At 36.6% G+C, this 21,704-nt stretch overlaps 2 protein-coding genes and 2 long non-coding RNA genes across 7 annotated transcripts in view; 3 read left to right on the forward strand and 1 right to left on the reverse strand.

Annotated features, from left to right (window-relative positions):
* LOC116696270 (uncharacterized) overlaps positions 1-3,159 on the reverse strand; it is an 18,794-nt gene extending 15,635 nt beyond the window's left edge. Inside the window, exon 1 of the long non-coding RNA XR_004333666.1 lies at positions 3,149-3,159. This is a non-coding gene — a long non-coding RNA (uncharacterized LOC116696270). The remainder of the gene's footprint in view (positions 1-3,148) is intronic.
* The window catches only part of cfhl5 (complement factor H like 5), a 13,411-nt gene extending 3,073 nt beyond the window's left edge, over positions 1-10,338 (forward strand). Inside the window, exons 7-8 of one of the 2 annotated variants that reach the window (XM_032527115.1) lie at positions 8,406-8,585; positions 10,084-10,338. In XM_032527115.1, the coding sequence (XP_032383006.1) occupies positions 8,406-8,585; positions 10,084-10,274 (371 nt within the window). In that variant the 3' untranslated portion in view covers positions 10,275-10,338. Of the gene's footprint in view, positions 1-1,155; positions 1,333-3,604; positions 3,865-8,405; positions 8,586-10,083 lie in introns of those variants that run through there. The other variant, XM_032527116.1, reaches the window with a different exon arrangement.
* LOC116696265 (complement factor H) overlaps positions 1-21,704 on the forward strand; it is a 47,998-nt gene that overhangs the window by 18,521 nt on the left and 7,773 nt on the right. The window contains exons 9-11 of one of the 3 annotated variants that reach the window (XM_032527113.1): positions 16,992-17,171; positions 17,847-18,069; positions 19,038-19,073. The exons of the other annotated variants lie outside the window; for them this stretch is intronic. Coding sequence (XP_032383004.1) covers positions 16,992-17,171; positions 17,847-18,037 — 371 coding nt within the window. The 3' untranslated portion in view covers positions 18,038-18,069; positions 19,038-19,073. Of the gene's footprint in view, positions 1-16,991; positions 17,172-17,846; positions 18,070-19,037; positions 19,074-21,704 lie in introns of those variants that run through there. 3 annotated transcript variants of the gene reach the window in all.
* On the forward strand, positions 6,137-8,270 carry LOC116696269 (uncharacterized). Its single transcript, XR_004333665.1, has 2 exons — positions 6,137-6,273; positions 8,209-8,270. It is a non-coding gene; the product is annotated as an uncharacterized LOC116696269 (long non-coding RNA).

Raw genomic sequence — 21,704 nt, forward strand, 5'->3', positions numbered from 1 at the left:
CAAGGCAAAGATGGTTTTAAAACATGCACATCGGCGAAGAATTAGCCACATGCTTCCCCCGATCCGACATGCTGTGTAGCTCTCTTAGACAAACATTAACAGGTTATTTCAATTTAGTATTTTCTTCCACAAACAAAAATGTTAAAAAACCCAAAACAAACAATAAAGTCAAAATTACTGTTACTGTCATCTAAAACTTTTTCAAAGTAACTGTTCACCACATTGGTTGCTGCTGTGTAAGAACGCGGCTGAGAGGAGGTAGGGTTGATGGGCGAGTGTTAACACTCAGGATGAAGTTCAAGCCAGGGAGCTGAGATCGCTTCCCGGGGAAAACTAAAGCCTTTCACCCAGGAAATGTGTGTTTTAATCCAGAACCACAATCGTTTTCCTAATCTAAACTACCAGTAGTCGTTTTGGCGCCTAATCTTAACTTTTGTTAAGGCGAAACGCTCGTATTTTGTGCACTAAATCGAACAACTGCCGCTTGGCGTCATGGTGCATCTTGGAGTTTAGTGCGAGTTTCATGGAGTTTGTGCATACATTTTTGAGTTGGATGTAGATTTATGTCAGATCTGTGTTCATTAATTCCACAAAGTCTAATCGTACTGTGTACTATGCTTCTGTTTATAAACCTCTTGATTAAACAGATTATTTTCTCAAAAACAGAAAACAGAAAAGTCCCAGGTCTATCAGATGGCTTACAACTCAACACACAACACACACAACATGCGGAGAGTGGATTGATCCCTGTCTGCCTGCTAAATACAAAAATCAATTGCTTTCTTTTCCCGTTGCTCCTTATCTAGGAAAATGATGGGAAAAGATGATCATTGACCCAACAGTCAGATGTTTCTCACAGTGCACTGCAATCTCACGCTTGATTTGCTCTATGTACCCTGTCGTTTACATTTTACACATTGTTGTTGTGTTGCTATTTTGTTCTCCTAACATAAAAAATAGTAATAATAGTAAGTTTCAAAATTAAATACGGTATTCATTTTATCTAGATTCACCTAATTATTTGGCAATGTGGTCATATATAGAATTAAATGAGAAAAATGTCCAGGAAATTACTTATTTATGTGTGTGTGTGTGTGTGTGTGTGTGTGTGTGTGTGTGTGTGTGTGTGTGTGTGTGTGTGTGTGTGTGTGTTAGCTTCAGGTTGTGGGACACTACCTCACATTGCAGATGCAGACACCAAGGGAACTCCTAAGTCCTGGTACTCAAATGGAGAAAGTGTTGAATATATGTGTCAGAATTTTTACACTATGGATGGCAAACCTCAGCAAACCTGCATTGATGGTAAATGGACTGGACAGATGAGATGCCTCAGTAAGTTACAACTTTCAAAGTTTTCATGTTGCATCCTTTGAGGATTTTGCGTACAGTATGTTAAAGAAGATTTTGTTCGCGGTGATTGCATTTAGCTGATTGATTTTGAACATCACATAATAAAGATAGAAAAGAACTAAAGAATGATTAACATGCAACACTGGGTCTTACATTATGCTGACGGTAGAACCAGGGGCCAAAATTAGCACCCGACACTCACCAAATGCGAGTGAAAATCTATGTTGGCAAATAAAATTAAAAGAGGTCACTCACCATTGACGGGTTGCTAAATGAAGCCTACTTCACTACAAACTTTCATCACTGCAACACGAGTTGATTGATCACATTTTGTCTGCAACAGCATTAGGGTTGGATGAAATGGCGATATATACCACGTAACCGTAGAAAATGACTTGGCAATACTTGGCAGTATTATTATTTATTTATTTTTAACAATAGTTTTTGGGAAGTTTAGGATTTTATTATATCCCACTCCTCTTGCTTAAACTAAACCAACCCAACTAAAGCAGGCCATAATTACTGGCCAATTACAAGGAAAGTAGGGCGGGTCATGCCATCCCCATGCCTTTTCTACCCTAGGAAAACAAACTCGGGGCAGCCACATAGCTCAGTTGGTATTGTGTCTGTCCATTTATAGAGGTTTACTCCTCGAAGCAGCGGGCCAGGGTTACGACTCCGACTTGCGGCCCTTTCCTGCATGTCATTCCCCCTCTCTTTCCCCTTTCATATCTTCAGCTGACGAAATGCCCCAAAAATATCTTTATAAAGAAAAACAAATTTGGCATACCCTTTGCACCAAATATCTATGTTTCGAGCTCAGGAGCCATTGTCACGTGATCGTGTGATTTTTATGCAATCTCACGAATCCAGCTGCTTGCAAGGTAACGTTATTTGGGCATCTAAATACAGAGCAGGAGTGGGCATCCCAACCTTAAAATAAATTGTATAAAAAATTATACAAGCATGATTAACAGATATGTGCACACACTGTATTGTTGTTGTTTTTTACATTGTTTCATCAGTTGTTGTTTTTTTGTAAAATATTAGCAAATCCTGAAGGAAAAAGTCTTTATCTTCTTTTGGAATACAAATTATTATACCTTTAGGTTTTTGAAATCTTTCCAGTAACCTGTTTACCTTTAAACCTTAACCTTGTAATACTTGAAATTATTGTTCTCAGGAATCTTAAAAACCTTTTGAAGAATTGTTTTCTTTTTGTAGGGAAAATAAGGAATATAATAATCAAATGTGATGTAGTATGAAATAGTTATTTTGAACTGTTTCTTTATGTAGTCACAGAACAATTACTGTAGCGTTATATTTATTGTAAGCGTGATACAAAATGACATACCATGGTAGAAGATTTTGGCCATAACACCCACCCCTACACGGCATGCAACATACAATTATCAGTAATTCTAATGATATTAGAGTATGTTTTGTGACCTCAAACCATTGAGCTGCAGCGTTTTAATACCAGTTCACTGAAAATTAACCATTTTGATGCACCAACAATTCAACAAAAGTTTGGTTCCTCATGTAATTAAATAAATAAGGCAGCAGATGAACGTAATCATGATGCAGACCAAAAACGGGTAAACTCAATAATCTCAGCAAAGTAGCAGGAGCAGTAGGCTAACATCTCAGCTTCTGACTCTGAAAAATTCATTTGATTCAATTTGACTAAACACCCTTTTTTGATTTCAATATACTTTAAATAAAAACACAGATATATCTAATCCCTAGATCTATAGTATGTACATGATTTTTATTCCCCCTAAAAGGTATAAATAACCTTCTGTTCTTTATCGTATCAAAACTGTCTCTCTACCGTTACATATTCCATATGTAAGGGGATGAGCCCCCTGAGATCAGGTACATGGATACTTCTTTAAGACATACCGGCGACGCCCGGCAACGCCCTGTGCTGTTTCCTATAAACCACCTGTGCTGGCATGGAATCACTGATAGTTTGATCTCCGAGCGGCCTACAGCTGGAGAGATAGTCTCTTCACTCAGAGAACCAAGGTTACAACGTAACCAAGCGGTTCCCAGTTTGCTGGCCAGTAATGCCCTGTGTGTTTAGTATTGTCACAGAGCATGTAACTGATTACATTTGAGACAACCTATTCAGTTTTTGAGCACTACATATATTTTGTATCTAAGAGGAGCATTTACCATTTTATGCATAGAGTTTGATGTGAAATTATTTCCCATTAATAAAATGCTGTTTATCTGTTATCTCTTGCAGAACCCTGTACTGTGGATAGAGAGCTCATGAACAGATATAATCTTGCCTTCAGATATGGTTATCAGGATAAACTGTATTCAGCCCATCTTGATTGGATAGAGTTCATCTGCACCAAAGGAAGACGTACCGGCACATTGCTCATGCGTCAGCAATGTATTGATGGTGTGATGGACCTGCCCACTTGCCAATGAAGGTGTTCAGTCAACTGGATGTGATAGACATGATCTGGCTGGACAAACGTGTAAACAATTAACAAGAATTACAGTTATTAACTGATTTTTTTCTAATTAACCAAAGTAAAGAATAAGACCAATTATGATCCAGTGTCTATACTTCAGCTCTTTGTATCATCATTTTAATAAAACCTATATTTTCACTCGGCCTGTTTTCTGGCTCTAAATGTATGATCACAGTAACGTTTTTTCATGTGCTCAGAGAAAGATGAAATCACCTTTACTGGAGAAAGCTGTTGTTGCTAACACACTGAAATAACATGCATAGCACAATTAATTAAAATTACACACAGAGAGCCAAAGCTCCTCTCAAGTCTCCAAAAGTCTTCTGCTTTACATACATTTTGCAATTCAAAATGGCACTTTTTAAAAGCACTGAACATGGTTCTCTGCACAAGACACAACAATCTGACATAAAGTTACACATTTGCCATTTCAAAACCATTGCAATTCAAAATGACACTACATGAGGTAATCGGCCAATACATGTGCCACCTGCCCAAACACCTCAATGGTTGCCACTTCAATCAGGAAGTAAGCACCATAAAAAGACCACAGGTGAAAATCTTTTTTTATTTTTGCCTCTTTTTTTCTATACATTTTTGACACTGACTTGTTTGGTGAAAAATAAAATAAGAAGTGTTTCAACAGCATGTGTGTATATCTGCAAATATGTATGTACATGTGAACAATCTGAAGAAATTTCTACAATTTTAGCTATTTTATTATTATGGCAAAGCATACAAAAGAGTGCTTTTCGTTATGCCCAACAGTGTGTAGTTGGCTAGACAAAAATCTGGTAAGGTGAACGAAGTGTGTGCCATTTGGTGTGTGATTTTGATAAAGTTATATGTAGTTTCGGTTTCAGGGCTTCATTTTGCAGGATATATGAGGTATTTTTGCAGTTTGGGTGTCTGCTTTTGTGAATTCTATTTAGTATTTTGATAAAACCAGCCTAGTTTGCAAAATTGTGTTTTAGCAATTGGAAAAAACTAGCAAGAGACTGTTTTCTACAAACTTGAACTGACATGAACACAAACTTGCATTTTCTAACAAGTTTCTTCAAGCAGCACTTCTCTAAGCGTGACTATAAGAAGAATGAGTTGGCTGTCCGAGGTGCTGAAGATGATGCTGAATACACTTTAAAGTAAAAGTTCAAAAATGTTCAGATGGACCCTTTAAAGAGAATTTACCGGGGACACCCTGATGAATGAAATAATTTGACCTAGCTTAATTTTTGAATTTATGTCAAAAAACAACAACGCAAGAGAAAGATACTGTATAAGAAATACATTAAAAATATCTGGAGATTCCATTAGTTAATAGATTTGTTAGACTAGAACATAAAATGTGTTATGTTACACTTAAAAGTTAAAATATTTAACTATTTAAAATAAAATAACCATAAAGTTTTTTGTAAAAAAAACATGGTAAAAGTCATGGTAATTTAAATGAATAAATCACAAAATGTTTTATGATGCAGACCTGCGGGTGGTTGGAATTGCTCATTATAAAAATAAAGCTTAATTTTCAGTAAACAGTCTGTAGCATTCAACCTTACCGCAATTCATGTTCCTAGGTAAATGTCAGTTTCAGAAAATGAACTTTACCTACTGCTGATGGCAGATATTAACTTTAAGGTCATGTGAAACCTAAACTGGAGCAATTTTTTCAATATGCACATCATCTATTGTGAATGTTATTCTGTCAACATTTCTGTATTATATACGTATACACACCATAATTAAAAAAGAAAGAGAAGTTCTGGAACCTAAAAAAAAAAGAAATCGTGGGATATGTAATCCCATTTTTAAAAAAAAGGAAATTTAAAAAATTGCCAGACTTATCTTATGAATATTAAAGAAAAGTTAACAATGATTTGAAGCCCATGCCTTGAAATTTTCAACATTTTACAACCATATTTTAGTGGACTAAATATGTGAAACAGGATGAAAAGTCTGTTTTTTATTAGAGTCCTTTACTTTGTATGCCCAAGAACCTTTCCTGGCCTTCTACGGAGAACATCTTAGGCTACAGCCTAAATTGGCCAACCATGGTAAAATATATATAGCATAATCTGCATCAATCACCAATAGCAAGCCAAACATCTTTTAACAAAGGTCATTTATTACTATTAATTAATTTCAACCATTGGCTGAAAACATATTCCTTTACATCTTTGTATGAATTAGACGGCTGCACAAAGGATGCTGTTTGTGAGCACATCTGGAACATTTAGTATTGAGAACGCTGTTTTAATGTCATGTACATTGCACAGTCCAACAGGGCAGACCATGTTGTGAACTTCAGGGCACCCTCAGGACTCAAACACACAGTAGTTCTGCTCAGGAAACGTTTGTCAGAGGACCATGAGATTGGCTGTAATCCTTTTTCTCCAACTGTGGGGGATTGTTGAAGTTTCCTCATCACAGAATGGTAAGTAGGGGTCTATTATTTAATGAAGTGTCATGATTTAGCTTTGTGGAGAAACACAAAGTGTTAAGATTAAAGTAGGGCATTGTATGTGCCTCATAGATAAAAGGGATAAATAACCTGTATATTACATTGGTATCTTTGTTGTGTTTTAAAAGCCACTTGTTTGTGTATATGCGAACGTGTACAAGAACTGCATTTTGCGCAGAAGCCAGTTCATGCGGTCTGTGAAAGCATACAGCCTTATCCTCTTAATTGTTGTTTTGTTAATTGAAAGATAATTCATCAAATTTGTTCTGTTACCTCAATTCTTACAGTGCTTTTTACTGTTGTTTTAAGTGATCGTATGAGTTTACACATCACTGAAATGTCTCTGTCATGTGTTACTTTAGCTTTGTTCATGATAGTTTTTATGGATTGATGTACACATGCATCCCTCCATTTGAACATATGAATTTGTTCAGTTGACAAATAATTACACTACCTGTGTAAGAAGGGGGAGTGGGTTAAAAAATGAAGTACCTGATGAAGATTTTGAAATTGATTATGTACTCTAGGTAAGTATTTTAGGAATCCTTCAGTTCCATGGACATCATTCAACGTTGTAGTGTTGTTTCGTGTCCATCTCCCTTTCATCCCTTTATCCATCTGTATTTGAGAGAAACAATGTAAGACAGTAAGGACCTTTCTCATGTCCCCATGTTTTTGTCTGCTAGCGTGTTCAAAGCTCCCAGATGTTCCTCATGCCCATTTGTCAAAAGAGTTTCAAGAAGGAGAACTGATAAATTTCACTTGTGAACCTGGTTATACTACATCCAGTCCAACAATCAGCTATGCATGCTCCAGCGAGGGCTGGCTGACAGTGAATCCGGGAATGTGCAACAAGCAACGTAAGTGAACTGGTTGTCTGTTCTCCACTCGCTGCGGTACTCTGCTTACACTGTTGTGTAGATGTTTAAATATACTTTTTAAATGTCACCATCTTAGATTTTGGGGGAAAGAAAACATACACTATGTCCCTTTCAGACACAGCCTTCATTTTGTAAAGTATGTGGCACATATGCATGGCGGTTTTGACTCAATTGTATGCCTATTTGTACACAATTAATTGTTCAGGATGATGATGACAATATGCATGCAAACAAATTTGTGAATAACTTTTAGAGTAATTAAAACACATATGATGGAACTGAGAGGTGTACAAAAATATCTGCACTAAAGGTGCTCTATGTGATGGTAACCGTTTTTCAGGCTACAATAGTTTTTGTCACATACATCAAACATCTCCTCGCTAACAGCTAGCTGCCTGTCCCAAGAACACACTGTAAAAAATGTGATCTATGTAGACAGCCCAGGCTCCACAAACAACAGCAAAACACACTGCATCAACCTGCACCACAACAAGCAGTGTTCCAGCCTATAACCAACAAGAAGGAGTTGGGTAAGTCATGAACGCGCATTGTGGAAGTAGCCAACATGCTAATGATGCCAACTCCTTCTTGTTGGTTATAGGCTGGAGTACTGTTTGTTAAAGTTCGTGATACATGTTGGCATAATTTGTTTTTGTTGGTGTTTGTGGAGCCTGGGTTGTCTACAGAGAGCACGTTTTTCTACAGTGTGTTGAGGGGACAGGAAGATAGCTAACAGTGAGGAGATGTTTGCTGTACATATGTGACAAAAAATGTTGTAGTCTAAAAATGTCACTTATAGCACCTTTAAGCTAATTTACTGACTTCAAATTAACATCAATATGTTTGTTCCAAGCAAAAATAACTAAATGTGGGAAGACTAAAGGATTTCACTGGCGTTCAGCTCTTTTCTGTGCTGCAACTCTACTTGATGTTAGCTAATAATACGTGGGTGTATTTACACATCCAAAACTTGCCTTGTTCAGCTTGTTTTTTTTCTTCATTGACCTTACGGACTGTTTGTATTTAGTTTCACCATCGAGCTGCAACCCCCTGCCTGCAGATGGACGGGTTGCAGTAATAGGTTTGCCAGAAAATGGCGATTCCAGATTATTAGTTTTAGCTAGGTGTACCTAATAAACTGCCAGTGTTTACATTTACAGACTTCAATAAGAAAAGACTTATTTTAAATAACTTTTTTCGTGTGTGTGTTTTACATTATTTTAGCTCCTTCAGATTGTGGGACACCACCTCACCTTGCAGATGGTGACACCAAGGGAACTCTTAAATCCCAGTACACACATGGAGAAAGGGTTGAATACGTATGTCAGAATTATTACACTATGGAGGGCGATCCTTTCCAAACCTGCAACAACGGTGAATGGACTGGACAGACTAGATGCCTCAGTAAGTTACAACTTCTTTCACAGTTTTCATGTTGGCAAATGTAGCCCATATAATACTGATTTTGGTATCTGGTGTTTGCATGTAGATGCTTGATTTACTGTAAACATTACACGATAAAGACTAAAACAAAAGAATAATTAACAGGCAACAATGGGGCTTAAATAATGTTGACAGTAGAGATGAACACAGCCCTACAAAGCCAAAAGACAGTTATTAACTGTTTGGTGAAAGTAAAGTTTAGACAGGAATCTGTTATATGTTATGAAAGAACAGCTATTCAGCTTGTGTGTGTGTGTGTATAGACATATATAAAGAAATATATATATAGACATATTTGAAGCTAGTTAGTAAGAAATCCCTGACTAGCCTTCGCTAAAGCAAAATTTACTCACAAATTTCCCCTTGGCTGTTAAGCCTAGTTGAAAAATAGCCTTTTTGAAGAAACATTTTAAGTTTGTTATTCCACGTCAATAAATAAATATGGCAGCTGATGAATAACTATGATGTAGACAAAAACAAAAATGCAGTTACTTAATGGTGTAAAATGGTGTAAGTTAAGACAGGAATCTGTTATACATCATGAAAGAAGTACTATATAGCTTGTGTGTGTGTGTGTGTGTGTGTGTGTGTGTGTGTGTGTGTGTGTGTGTGTGTGTGTGTGTATACATATATGGTAGCTGATGGATGTAATTATCATGCAGGAAAAACAGGTAAAGTCCATTATTTTAGCAAAGGAGCAGGAACAGTAGACTAACATCTCAGCTTCTGACACTAGTGAAATCCATGTGACGTGATAAATATAAGTAAACAACCTTTAAATCACATATTTAAATTGTGTTTTATTGATTTCAACATACTTAAAACACATACAGTACATCCCTAAAACTATTGATTGTATATTATGTAAATACTCATTTTCCTGGACAAGAGAGGTGAAAGAACACATTTGTTTTGTAGATACTGTGTCTTCCTCTGGAGATTGTTTGGAGGCAGAGTGCAGTATCTGCATTTATTTTAGGTCACAGATAAGAAACAAAAGGTCAGCGCTTAGATTTCTGTCGAACAAGGCAGCTCAGACTCATTACCATGCACACTGTGGTGTGCACCCCCCATACAAAAAAAGGCCCATTCTGAGCCAGGAAAAACACTGACATAGATAAACAACATCAGGCTACATAAATAAAAAAGTATATAACAAACACAACAACAACAAAAGTATTACAGAACAACTTGTGTGATAAAAAACAACTTCAAAAAAGAAGGAAGTTAAGAACGGGAACTGTCAACAGCTTAAAAAGTAGTATAGGGAGTGAAAAGACAGTTCAGGAGGTGAGTAGAAGCGGTAGAAGAGCATGTTACTCGTTTGGGAAGACCTATTCAGTTTTTAAAATCTAAATATATGTTTCATTCAAGAATATAATTAATTATACAGTATATGGAGTATGATGTGCAGTAATGTCCCATTATTAAAGTTTTGTTTATCTGTTATCTCTTGCAGAACCCTGTACTGTGGATCGAGAGCTCATGAATAGACATAATATTGCCTTCAGATATGGTTATCAGGATAAGCTGTATATAGCCCATCTGGATTGGATAGAGTTCATTTGCACTAAAGGAAGACGTACCGGCACATTGCTAATGCGTCCGCAATGTATTGATGGTGTGGTAAACCTGCCCACTTGCCAGTAAAGGTTGTAGTGATTAACTGGATTTGATAAATATGATCTGGCTGGACGAACATGTAAACAATTAACAAGAATTAAAGTTATTAACTGATTTACTGTAACTACTTCAGTCCTGTCAACTGAGACAGTTTTAATAAAACATACATGTTCAAGCAGACTGTTTTTTTCCCTCACATATCTTGTTTTATTAAAGCATTTGGTTACGTAGATCATACTACTTTGTATGTAATAGTCAGGCCTGCAATGCTGTTAAGCACATTTGAATAAATAAGGGATGAAGTATGCTGTATAACAGGTACTAAATAAATAGTATGTTCTCTAATGCTGGAAACACAACTGTAGCAGTGTTTAAAAGTAACTAAGGACATTTACCTGTTTGAAGGATTTGTATTTTACATGAGTATTACCATTTCATGCTAATTTACACCTTTACTCTCATTACATTTCAGAGTGAAATATTTTTTACTCCACTAAAGTTGACAGATGAGAGCTAGTTACTTTTCAGATGACAATTTTACATTCAAACAAAAGAAATGATAACCTTATGTAAAACAACACATTGTTAAAGATTAAACCTAAACTTTTTTTCTTGTGGCACTGACAAAAATAGCTGAGGACTCCTTGTCTCATTTTAGAGACATTTCTCTTCTAAACTTCTTAGATATGGGGCGCCGTTTGTAAAGCGGCTCGTGCTGAAAATAACAGCAACATTTTGTCACATGCTTCCATACTGTTTAAAAACTGTATGAAATTTGAGGGTCACTTTCTTGCACATTTACAACAATATTGTCAACTTGGAATATTTAATAGTTAATCCAAATATTATGTACACCTAAATGTTAAATGTTAATCTATAGCTAAATCTAAATCTAAATGGTAAATCTAAATCTAAATGTTTAAATCTAAATCTAAATGTTAAATCTAAATCTAAATCAAATGTTAAATCTAAATATTAAATCTAAATCTAAAGTTAAATCTAAATCTAAATCTAATGTGAAATCTAAATATTAAATCTAATCTACTGTTAAAGTCTAAATCTAAATGTTAATTAAATCTCTTAAATGTTAATCTATGTTTCGGGTGACAACATTTGCTAATATGCAATTAATGTCGGTAACGGAAGTACCATAAAGATCGGAGGATAGTGTATGTTATTGTGTCAATAACGAATAAACTCCTCTCTGGGAGATATGGACTCTTGAACTGGATAACCGTGAAATAATCACCTTTGTATTTAGAGTACTTTGAGTTTTTAGTGTCACTTTTTAATGGTGTGGGAATTATAGCCATATAGCCAGCCACGGGGGGGCTCTCTGACTGGTCTGTCACGTTCGCTTGCATTAAGGTCAGCAGAGCCTATCCCGCCCCCCCGACAAGGCACGGTACTGTTGGCCATGGTCACTCTGCGTAATGTCTAACGAATCCGCGTTAGCCGAGAACATCGGCCGAGCCGTCCCGGTGGCTGAACAAACTTATTCAACAGCGCTGCAACAGCCTCAGGGCCACTCGGTAAGCATGTTTTCCAAATCACGGAGCTGCATTGTCTTGTTGTCAAGGTAGTAGCAAATCTCTACTGGCAGCTACCGTTAGCTAGTTTAGTTAAGTTAGCTTGACACAGGGTGCTAGCTCCGTTATTTGGAAACATGCTTACCGGGTGGCTGCGGTGGCCTGAGGCTGTTGCTGTCGCGTTGAAAAAGTTGTACAGCGGGACGGCTCTGCCGATGTTCTCGGCAACGAGGATTCGTTAGACATTTCGCAGTGTCTTGTCAGTGCCTTGTCGGGGCGCGGGGATAGGCTCTTGCGACCTTAATGCAAGCGAACGTGACAGACAGTCAAAGTGAGCCCCCCGTGGCTGGCTATAGTGGCTAATTCCCACACCATTCATAAAGGGACACCTAAAAACTCAAAGTACTCTTCAAATACAGTTTTCCCCAACTGGTGTTTATTATTAGGGAGTTATTTTCACGGTTATCCAAGTTCAAGAGCCATATCTCCCGATGAGGGATTTATATTCGTTATGTGACACTAAACATACATGACCTCCTCGAGTTTTTATTTGGTACTTCCGGTACCGACATTTGCATATTAGCTAAATATTAGTTTCCCCGAAACATTTAGATTTACATTTAGATTTAGATTTAGATTGTACATTTTGATTTAGATTTAAACATTAGATTTTAGATTTTATTTAGATTTAAATTGATTTAGATTTAGATTTAACATTTGTTAGTTCAACTTGAGATTTAGATTTGATTTTAATTAGTGTTTGATTTAACTTTAGATTTAGTTATTTGATTTACATTTGATTTAGTTTCATTTGATTTGATTTAGATTTAACATTTAGATTAGGTTAACATTTAGATTTAGATTTAGCATATAGATTAACATTTAACATTAGGTGTAAATTATATTTGGATTTAACTATTTATAAAATTTCAAGTTGACAAATATGTTGTAATGGTGCAAGAAAAGTGACCCTCAAAATACATACCAGTTTTTTAAACATTTTTAAGCTAAAGTGACAAATGTTGCTGTTATTTTCAGCACGAGCTGCTTTACAAATGGCGCGCCCATACTTAGATGCCTCTAGAATCTTTATTGTTTTTTTTCATGGCATAACCCCTCAGATTTCTTGTGATACGTAGACGGGGCCCCCCCTAGGTTTTTAAAACATGACCTACTACCAACATTAAGTGTCAAAAAGAGCCACCATTTCAGTGGCACTGTTGCTTGCTCTGGAGGAACTACTGAATTGTGGGGACCTACTCTATCTGTAAGTGTCTCGGATCAACTCGTGTATGAATGATACTCTCAATCACTTGACTGCCTTCAAATTGGATAGAGCAGGATTTCATTGTAATGGACATGTTGCATTGGTAAGGTATAATGTGTACGTTTTCCCCCACTAGTATGTATGCAGAGTACAAAAGCTCATCTTAAGCCCACAGTAATGAACCTGAGATCAGGTGGACCAAAGGAAGACCCACTGAGCCACCCATTGATTGGGGGGGTGTTCTGATGGTGTGATGACCCTGTCCTCTTGCTCAGTTGACTGGAAGTGACATGAGCTGGCTGGACAAACATGTGAATGATTCACCAGGGGGAAAAGATATTGTATTGCTGTTGTATAAATCAACAGTAGTATTTTAAAAGAACTTATTTCACAAACGGGAAGCCAGAACTGGAGTGATGTGATCTCTCCTGGTCTTTAGTTACTTCTAAGAAGACGTTTAAAAACAAAACTACAGTATTCAAGCCTGTTAAATATGAAATGGATAAGTTTTACTTACATACTGTAAGTCCTTTAATGGTTGATATAGTCTTACTGTAAGGTTATACTAGACAAATTTTGTATCTTATCCTAATGTGGATGTTAAAATGTTAAAATGTACTGTAGGTCTGAGTCCATGACTACACCACGATTTACAGCGTTGTTTGTGGTCTTTAATGATAGCGTGTTGGTTTTTAACAAAGCTATTATTTTTAATTTTAACAAGCATTCATGCCCTGTAAGTAAATCCATGTCTGAAAGCTGAAATTAATAAATTACTAAATTGAACCAATATTGCAAAATACTGTTTGGATTTATTTACATTTCTAATCTCATTCCTTGTTTTGGAAAACTGTGTAAATACGTGTGTGTGTGTGTGTGTGTGTGTGTGTGTGTGTGTGTGTGTGTGTGTGTGTGTGTGTGTGTGGTGTTGTGTGTTAGACTGTTTCACTGCAAATGTTTGCATTTCTACTGCACAGACAGAATACAACCTGAATAACTCTGAGAGGAACAACGTTACCTCGGCTACAAAGAGTGAAGTTCCAGCGATTCCCTGGATCTTCATAATGAGACTCTTTCACCTTCTTTGGCTTTTCATCCTGTTACTGAACAGTAAATCATCTTTACAACAGAACGGTAAGCATGTCAGATTTTAGGTCCATTTTCACTGTTGTTTTACTGCAGTTAGAAAACAACATGAATGCATACTTCACATACGTACATTTTGTCGGTTGATGCTAAGACCCCAACTGAAAGAGAAAATCTATGTTACCATTTGCCATGAATGCCACATCTATAATGCATCATAAGCACATTTATATGACACATTACTTTCATGAGGGTTTATAAAAATCTTAGAATCATGCATGACAACTTCTAACTTCTAACAAAGTTTATAAAGTATTGCAAGTGGTGGACATTATGTATTATAAGTTAACGCTTTATACCTCCATGCACAAGTGAAAAACTGTTTAAAAGAAGAGTTTGAGTCCTGGATTACAGAACACATCATAATGATACCATAACTTTAGCCAGTTATAGAGACCTGTTCTGATGTAATATAACTTATTATAAATACTTAGATTTCTGAAATGGAATAATGTCTTATAAACCAGTAATGCAGAACAAATGATTCCAAATGATTATCAAAATTGGAATTTGGTGCTAACATATAATATGCTGAATTTCCCAGCAAATGCAGCAACAACATGTGAACTGATGCTGCCGCCACTCAAGGGAACCAGGTATGAATCTGTTTCCAAAAATGTGTTTTTACCTGGTGAGACATTGACAGTCATTTGTGGAGAGAAGTACTGGCTTTCTAACAATCAACCATCAGCAGTAACTACATGCAATGAAAAGGGGGACTGGACTATCAGACCAGTATGCACAGGTACAACCATAGACAGACTGTGAAATTGTTGTTCTCTACTCTGTGTGTGTGTGTGTGTGTGTGTGTGTGTGTGTGTGTGTGTGTGTGTGTGTGTGTGTGTGTGTGTGTGTGTGTGTGTGTGTGTGTGTGTGTGTGTGTGTGTGTGTATGGTTCATTAACCTGTGATGATGGTTATCAGTCTTTACTGAAGATACACAAGACTGTCTCTTATTCTAGAGGTCGTGTGCAGCAATCAAAGACCACAACATGTGTATTCCTGGGAATACAATTGGTGGCAAAAAATAAAAATGGGTGAGACTACAAGGTATTGGTGTAAGAAAGGCTACATGAGCACAGATGGTGCTACCCAGGCCACATGCACCAGATATGGATGGACACCGAATCCACTCTGTCGAGGTACTATTGTAAACTTTACATTTTCTTTTCCTTTACTGTTTTTTGAAGTTATTTTGTGTCCATATTTAAAAGTTGGGAAAGAGCTTTAAAACTGGAAAGATTTGATTTGCTGTGATCAAGTGGCACAAATAGAAAATTGATTTAACAGCACATATCATATTATATTCAATTCAATCTTATCTATGGTATCAATTCATAACAAGAGTTATCTCAAGACACTTTACAGATAGAGTAGGTCTAGAACACACTGTATAATCTACAAGGACCCAACAGTTCTAGTAGTTCCTTCCAGAACAAGTAACTCCCTTTTAGGAAGAAACCTCAGACAGACCCAGGCTCTTGGTAGGCGCTGTCTGACGACCGGATGGGGTTGAAATGAAGAATAGTCACAATAAAAGATAATGGAACGGTGACCAAACATAGTAGTTTGTAGTAGTTTATGGCATAGCAGGGCACTGCACCGCAGAGCGTAGCAGGATGTAACAGGGCATCGCAGGACTGTAGCAGGACCACAGTGAAAGCTGCGGCCATGATTTTGGAGCGTCCCTGATCCGAGGAAACATGCTAGGGGGAAAAAGAACATAAGAACTCTGGGGAATGACTCCCCTGAGCTAGGTTAATAACAGGCATTTCTGGGACTTGGATGCACACAAATGGAAAGATAAAGGAGCTCAGTGTGTAAAAGGAAGGCCCCCGGTAGTCTAAAACTATTGCAGCATAACTAAGAAAGACAGATAATGTTTGCATAATAGTTGTCTTGAGCGGGCAATATAACATAAAATAAGAAGAGTAATGTACTTAATGTAAGTAAATATATTGTGTTTGTAGTATAACTAAGTTTAAACATTCACCATGTAGCATTAAAACTCCATATCATAACATTACTGGCAATTTCTACTGTCCGGGGGGGGGGGCACTGTTAAAACAACTTAGCTTGCATTTCCTGAGAAAATGTATTATTTATTATTTATTTATTATTTCACTATTTTTCAGATGGCCATCTTCCATTTGTTATGAAGGTGCATTTGCACAATATGATATTGCTGTGGCCAGACTTTCAAATTATATTTTACAATTGGTCCTCATTGATGCTTCTTAGTGTGATTTACTGTTGTCAATTGTAATGACCTGCATTTAATGACTTATTCATAACTGACCAGGTTTCCTGCTCAGACCCATTCATAGTCCATATGTGCTTGTTAGATGTTGACATCCTGTCTGGGAAATCAATATATGTATTCATCATACAGTTTTATGATATGTTCATACACAGTATAAAAAATTGAACGGTTAAAAAATGTCCTAAATTAAGACCAAATGTATTTTCAAATATAAAAGGAATATCTCATGTAAATGTATATTTGCCATGTATTCAGTTCTAGAACCACATCCTTCTTCAGTGGATACAAATAAAGGCCTACAGAAGATATCATTTAGGAGGAAAAACTGTTTTTCTGGCTGATTTACTGATTTGTATTTATTTCTTAGGTTGACATTTTTAATGCAAAATATTCAAAATATTGTCATCAATATTGTGTGATGTCAGCATTTTCCGCAGCCTTCACCCATAAAGGTGTGCCCATATAGGTGATACCTTTAAAACTGTGCCACGATCTAATACCTCAACCTCTACCTTATTTCTACTAATACATATTTTTTAGAGAGTTTAGGCTGTGGGAGTCCACCACCTCTCACAGATGGAGACATCAAGGACACCTTGAAAAGTATTTACAGCCATCAAGAAAGTGTTGAATTCCTGTGTCAGAGTTACTACACCATGGAGGGTGGGCCTAACAGAACCTGCGTCGACGGTGAATGGATCGGACAGATGAGATGCCTCAGTAAGTTACGTCTTTCACACGTTTCATGTTGCATTTGTTGAGGATACGGCATACAGTGTGTAAAACCCTTATGTTGGTTTTGGGTGTTAGCATGTGGCCACTTGATTAAAACATTACATAATAAAGATAGACAATAAGTAAATAATAATTAACAGGTAACTATGTATCTAAAGTATGCTGACAGGAGAGGTGAACACAGCCCTATAAAGCCAAAATGCAGTTACTACATGTTTGGTAAAAAATGTATTATTATCTGTTTTACCTTAAAAAGAATTAGTCACTACTAACCAGTCAGATATCCCTGACTAGCCTTAGCTAAAGCTAAATTTACTCACAAATTTCCCCTTGGCTGTTAAGCCTAGTTGAAAAGTAGCCTTTTCGAAGATGTTTGTTATTCCACGTCAATAAATGAATATGGCAGCTGATGAATAACTATGATGATTAAAAACAGGTAAAGTCCATTATTTTAGCAAAGTAGCAGGAACACTAACATCTCAGCTTCTGACTCTGGTAAAATCCATGTGACGTAATTTTTTACTATTATTGTTATTACTGATATTCAGTTGTCAACTCTAAATACATATTTTTATACCAGATAAGTATTAATTATACATGGAGTATGATGTGCAGTAATGTCCCATTATTAAATTTCTGTTTATCTGTTATCCTTTGCAGAACCCTGTACTGTGGATCGAGAGCTCATGAACAGACACAATATTGCCTTCAGAAATATTAATTCCGATAAGCTGTATTTAGTCCATAATGATTTTATGGAGTTCACTTGCACCAAAGGAAGAAATACCGGGACATTGCCCATGCGTCAGCAATGCATTGATGGTGAGGTGAACCTGCCCACTTGCCAGTAAAGGTTTTTAGTGAGTAACTGGATGTGATAAACATGAGTAAAGTTACAGATTACAGAATTACAGTTATTAACTGATCTTCTGGGCCTACGGCAACAATTTAATAAAAAACATCCATGTTCTCATGTTTATTCTTCACATGTATTGTTTTATTAAAACACTTGGTTTGTCTAGACTTTGTATGTAGACAGGCTTGCAATGCTGTTAAGCACATTTGCGTTTTAAGGATTTCCTGGACACACAACTGTAACGGGGTTGAAAAATAACTAAGTACATTTACTTTTTGACGGTAAATTACTTACATAGTTCCATTTGATGCTACGTTACAGTTTCACTACTACTACTACCACATTTCAGAGGAAAATATTGCTGTAACATTAACAGCTCCATACCTTATTTCCATAACAGCTAGTTTATCTTCAGATTCAAATTTAACATAGAAAATGAGATAAGCATATACAATACAACGCATTGTTAAAGATTAAACCCAACCTTTTTTCCTCTTGTGGCACCGTATGAATAAATGCAGTCTAGCTGAGGACTCCTTGTCTCATTTCAGTGAAATTTATCTTGTAAAGTTCTTAGATGGTTACCTTCCAATCACTGTTTAAAGCACAGAGGTGAAATTATCTGTACAAATTCTTTCTCTTTTCTTCATTACGCAGCCCCTTAGATTTATCTTGTGGGACTGTAAAGGAGCCCCATCCTACTAGGTTTGCAAACATTGACCTAAACTACCAACATAAAGTAGATCAAAATAGAGCCACCTTGATGATTTCAGATGCAGGATTTCATTGTAATGGACATGTTGCATTGGTAAGGTATAATGTGTACGTTTTCCCCCACTAGTATGTATGCAGAGTACAAAAGCTCATCTTAAGCCCACAGTAATGAACCTGAGATCAGGTGGACCAAAGGAAGACCCACTGAGCCACCCATTGATTGGGGGGGTGTTCTGATGGTGTGATGACCCTGTCCTCTTGCTCAGTTGACTGGAAGTGACATGAGCTGGCTGGACAAACATGTGAATGATTCACCAGGGAAAAAGATATTGTATTGCTGTTGTCTACAGCAACAGTAGTATTTTAAAATAACTTGTTTCACAAACGGGAAGCCAGTTAAACTATATGAGAACTGGAGTGATGTGATCTCTTCTGGTCTTTAGAGGACTTCTAAGAAGACGTTTAAAAACAAAACTAAAGTAGTCAAGCCTGTTAAATATAAGATGGACAAGTTTTTCTAATTCTAGCTGCAACATACTGTAAGTCCTTTAATGGTTGATATAGTCTTACTGTAAGGTCCTACTAGACAAATTATGTATCTTATCCTAATGTGGATGTTAAAATGTTAAAATGTATTGTAGGTCTGAGTCCGTGCGTTGTTTGTGGTATTTAATGATAGCGTGTTGGTCTCTAACAAAGCTACGCAGAACAAACGTGATATTTTTAATCTACCAAGCATTCATGCCCTGTAAGTGAATCCATTTCTGAAAGCTGAAATTAATGAATTACTAAATTGAACCAATATTGCAAAATACTGTTTGAATTTATTTACATTTCTAATCTCATTCCTTGTTTTGAGAAACTGTGCAAATACGTGTGTGTGTGTGTGTGTGTGTGTGTGTGTCTGTGGCGTTGTGTGGTTGTGTGTGTTGTGTGTGTGTGGTGTGGTGTGTGTGTGTGTGTGTGTGTAGGTGTTATTCATACTGGCAAAGGTTTGCATTTCTCTTGCACAGAAGATACATCCTGAATAAATCCTGAGAGGAACAACGTTACCTCAGCTACCAAAGAGTGAAGTCCAGCCATCCCTGGATCATTCAAATGTAGACGTCTTTACCTTCTTTGCTTTCATCCTGTTACGTGACAGTAATCTCTTTACAACAGAACGGTAAGCATGTCAGATTTTAGGTGTCCATTTTCACTGTTGTTTTACTGCAGTTAGAAAACAACATGAATGCATACATCACATACATACATTTTTGTCAGTTGATGCCAGTTGATGCTAGGGGCCTAAGACACCAGCTAAAAGAGATGAATCATAATGCATCATAAAAACATTCATAAGACATCATTCTTTCATAAGGCTTTGTAAAAATCTTCAAAAATGTGTAGAATCATGACAACTTCTAAGAAAGTTTATAAAGTTTTGTTTATAAAGTGGTGGACGTTATGTATTATAAGTTAATGCTTTATACCTCCATACCAAAGTGACAAAGACAGAAGAAGTCTGAGTCCTGGGTTACAGAAGACATCATAATGATACCATAACTTTAGCCAGTTATAGAGAACAGTTCTGATGTATCATAACCTATTATAAATACTTAGTTTTCTGAAATGGAATAATGTCTCATAAACCAATAATACTCTATAACATGAATGTGAGCTTTAAGCAACGTGACATCACTGTTTAAGGTTATTTTTATTGTACAATACAACACATTTATGAAGACTTAGTTTTTATATTTTTAAGGGGTTTACAGTGTTGAACTTAAATGATGAATAAAACATGATATGGTGTCAATTTACACATTACCATTATACATCACATGAAGCTAACGCCCACAGGACACAATGTACAATACTCTATCAGCAACACTGTCATCGAATGATGACATTTGCAAAAAATAAAATAAATAAAAGAGAATATACATACCTAGAAATAATAATGATATTGAAATAACAATGAGGACTTATGAGCAGTATTTTGATTAGGACAAAAATTGATTACAAATGATTATCAAAACCATGTCAAGTCTGTATTTTCCAAAGCACACATTTAAATTTAACTAGACAATGGCACCATCACACCAAACACAGTGGCCAATGGCACAAGACTGGGCTAGTACAGAGCATTGGTTAATCTCCTAGGACAGGTTTAAATGTCCAACAGAGAGTTGCTGTAGGTGAGCTCAGCCAGTCTACACTGGGTATATATAAATAAAATAAAAATATTTTTTATAAAAAAACAATGCAATTGCAGTTTAACATTTTTATCCTCCAGTTAGGAAAGGTTGCAAATAGTACTCAGCCCCCCACACCTGCGTGTGAACATAAGTATAAACGGATTAATGCTATTCATTGGTTATATCACACTGACTAGTGGAAATTGGTGCTAACAGATAATATGCTTCATTTCCCAACAAATGCAGCAATAACATGTAAACTGATACTGCTGCCACTCGATGGAACCAGGTATGAATCTGTTTCCAAAAATGTGTTTTTACCTGGTGAGACACTGACAGTCACTTGTGGAGAGAAATACGGATTGCTAACAAACACCACAGCAGTACTACGCAATGAAAAGGGAGCGTGGACTTCAGACAGTAGTCAACAGGACAACCTAGAACAGACTGGGAAATTGTTTTCTCTACGTGGTGGTGTAGTTTGTCATTAACCTGTGATGATGGTTATCAGTCTTTACTGAAGAAACACAAGACTGTCTCTTATTCTAGAGGTCATATGCAGCAATCAAAAACCACAACATGTGTATTCCTGGGATGTCAAAGGGCGGCAACAATCAAAATTGGGTGACACTGTAAGATATAGATGTGAGGCAGGCTATGTGGACACAGCCACCCAGGCCACATGCACCAGAGATGGATGGACACCAAATCAATCCCCTGGCAACTAATTAGTAACACCAAACACAAGCACTAACCACATCATGACCA

This window comes from Etheostoma spectabile, chromosome 9 (assembly GCF_008692095.1).
Source record: "Etheostoma spectabile isolate EspeVRDwgs_2016 chromosome 9, UIUC_Espe_1.0, whole genome shotgun sequence".
Lineage (NCBI taxonomy): Eukaryota > Metazoa > Chordata > Actinopteri > Perciformes > Percidae > Etheostoma > Etheostoma spectabile.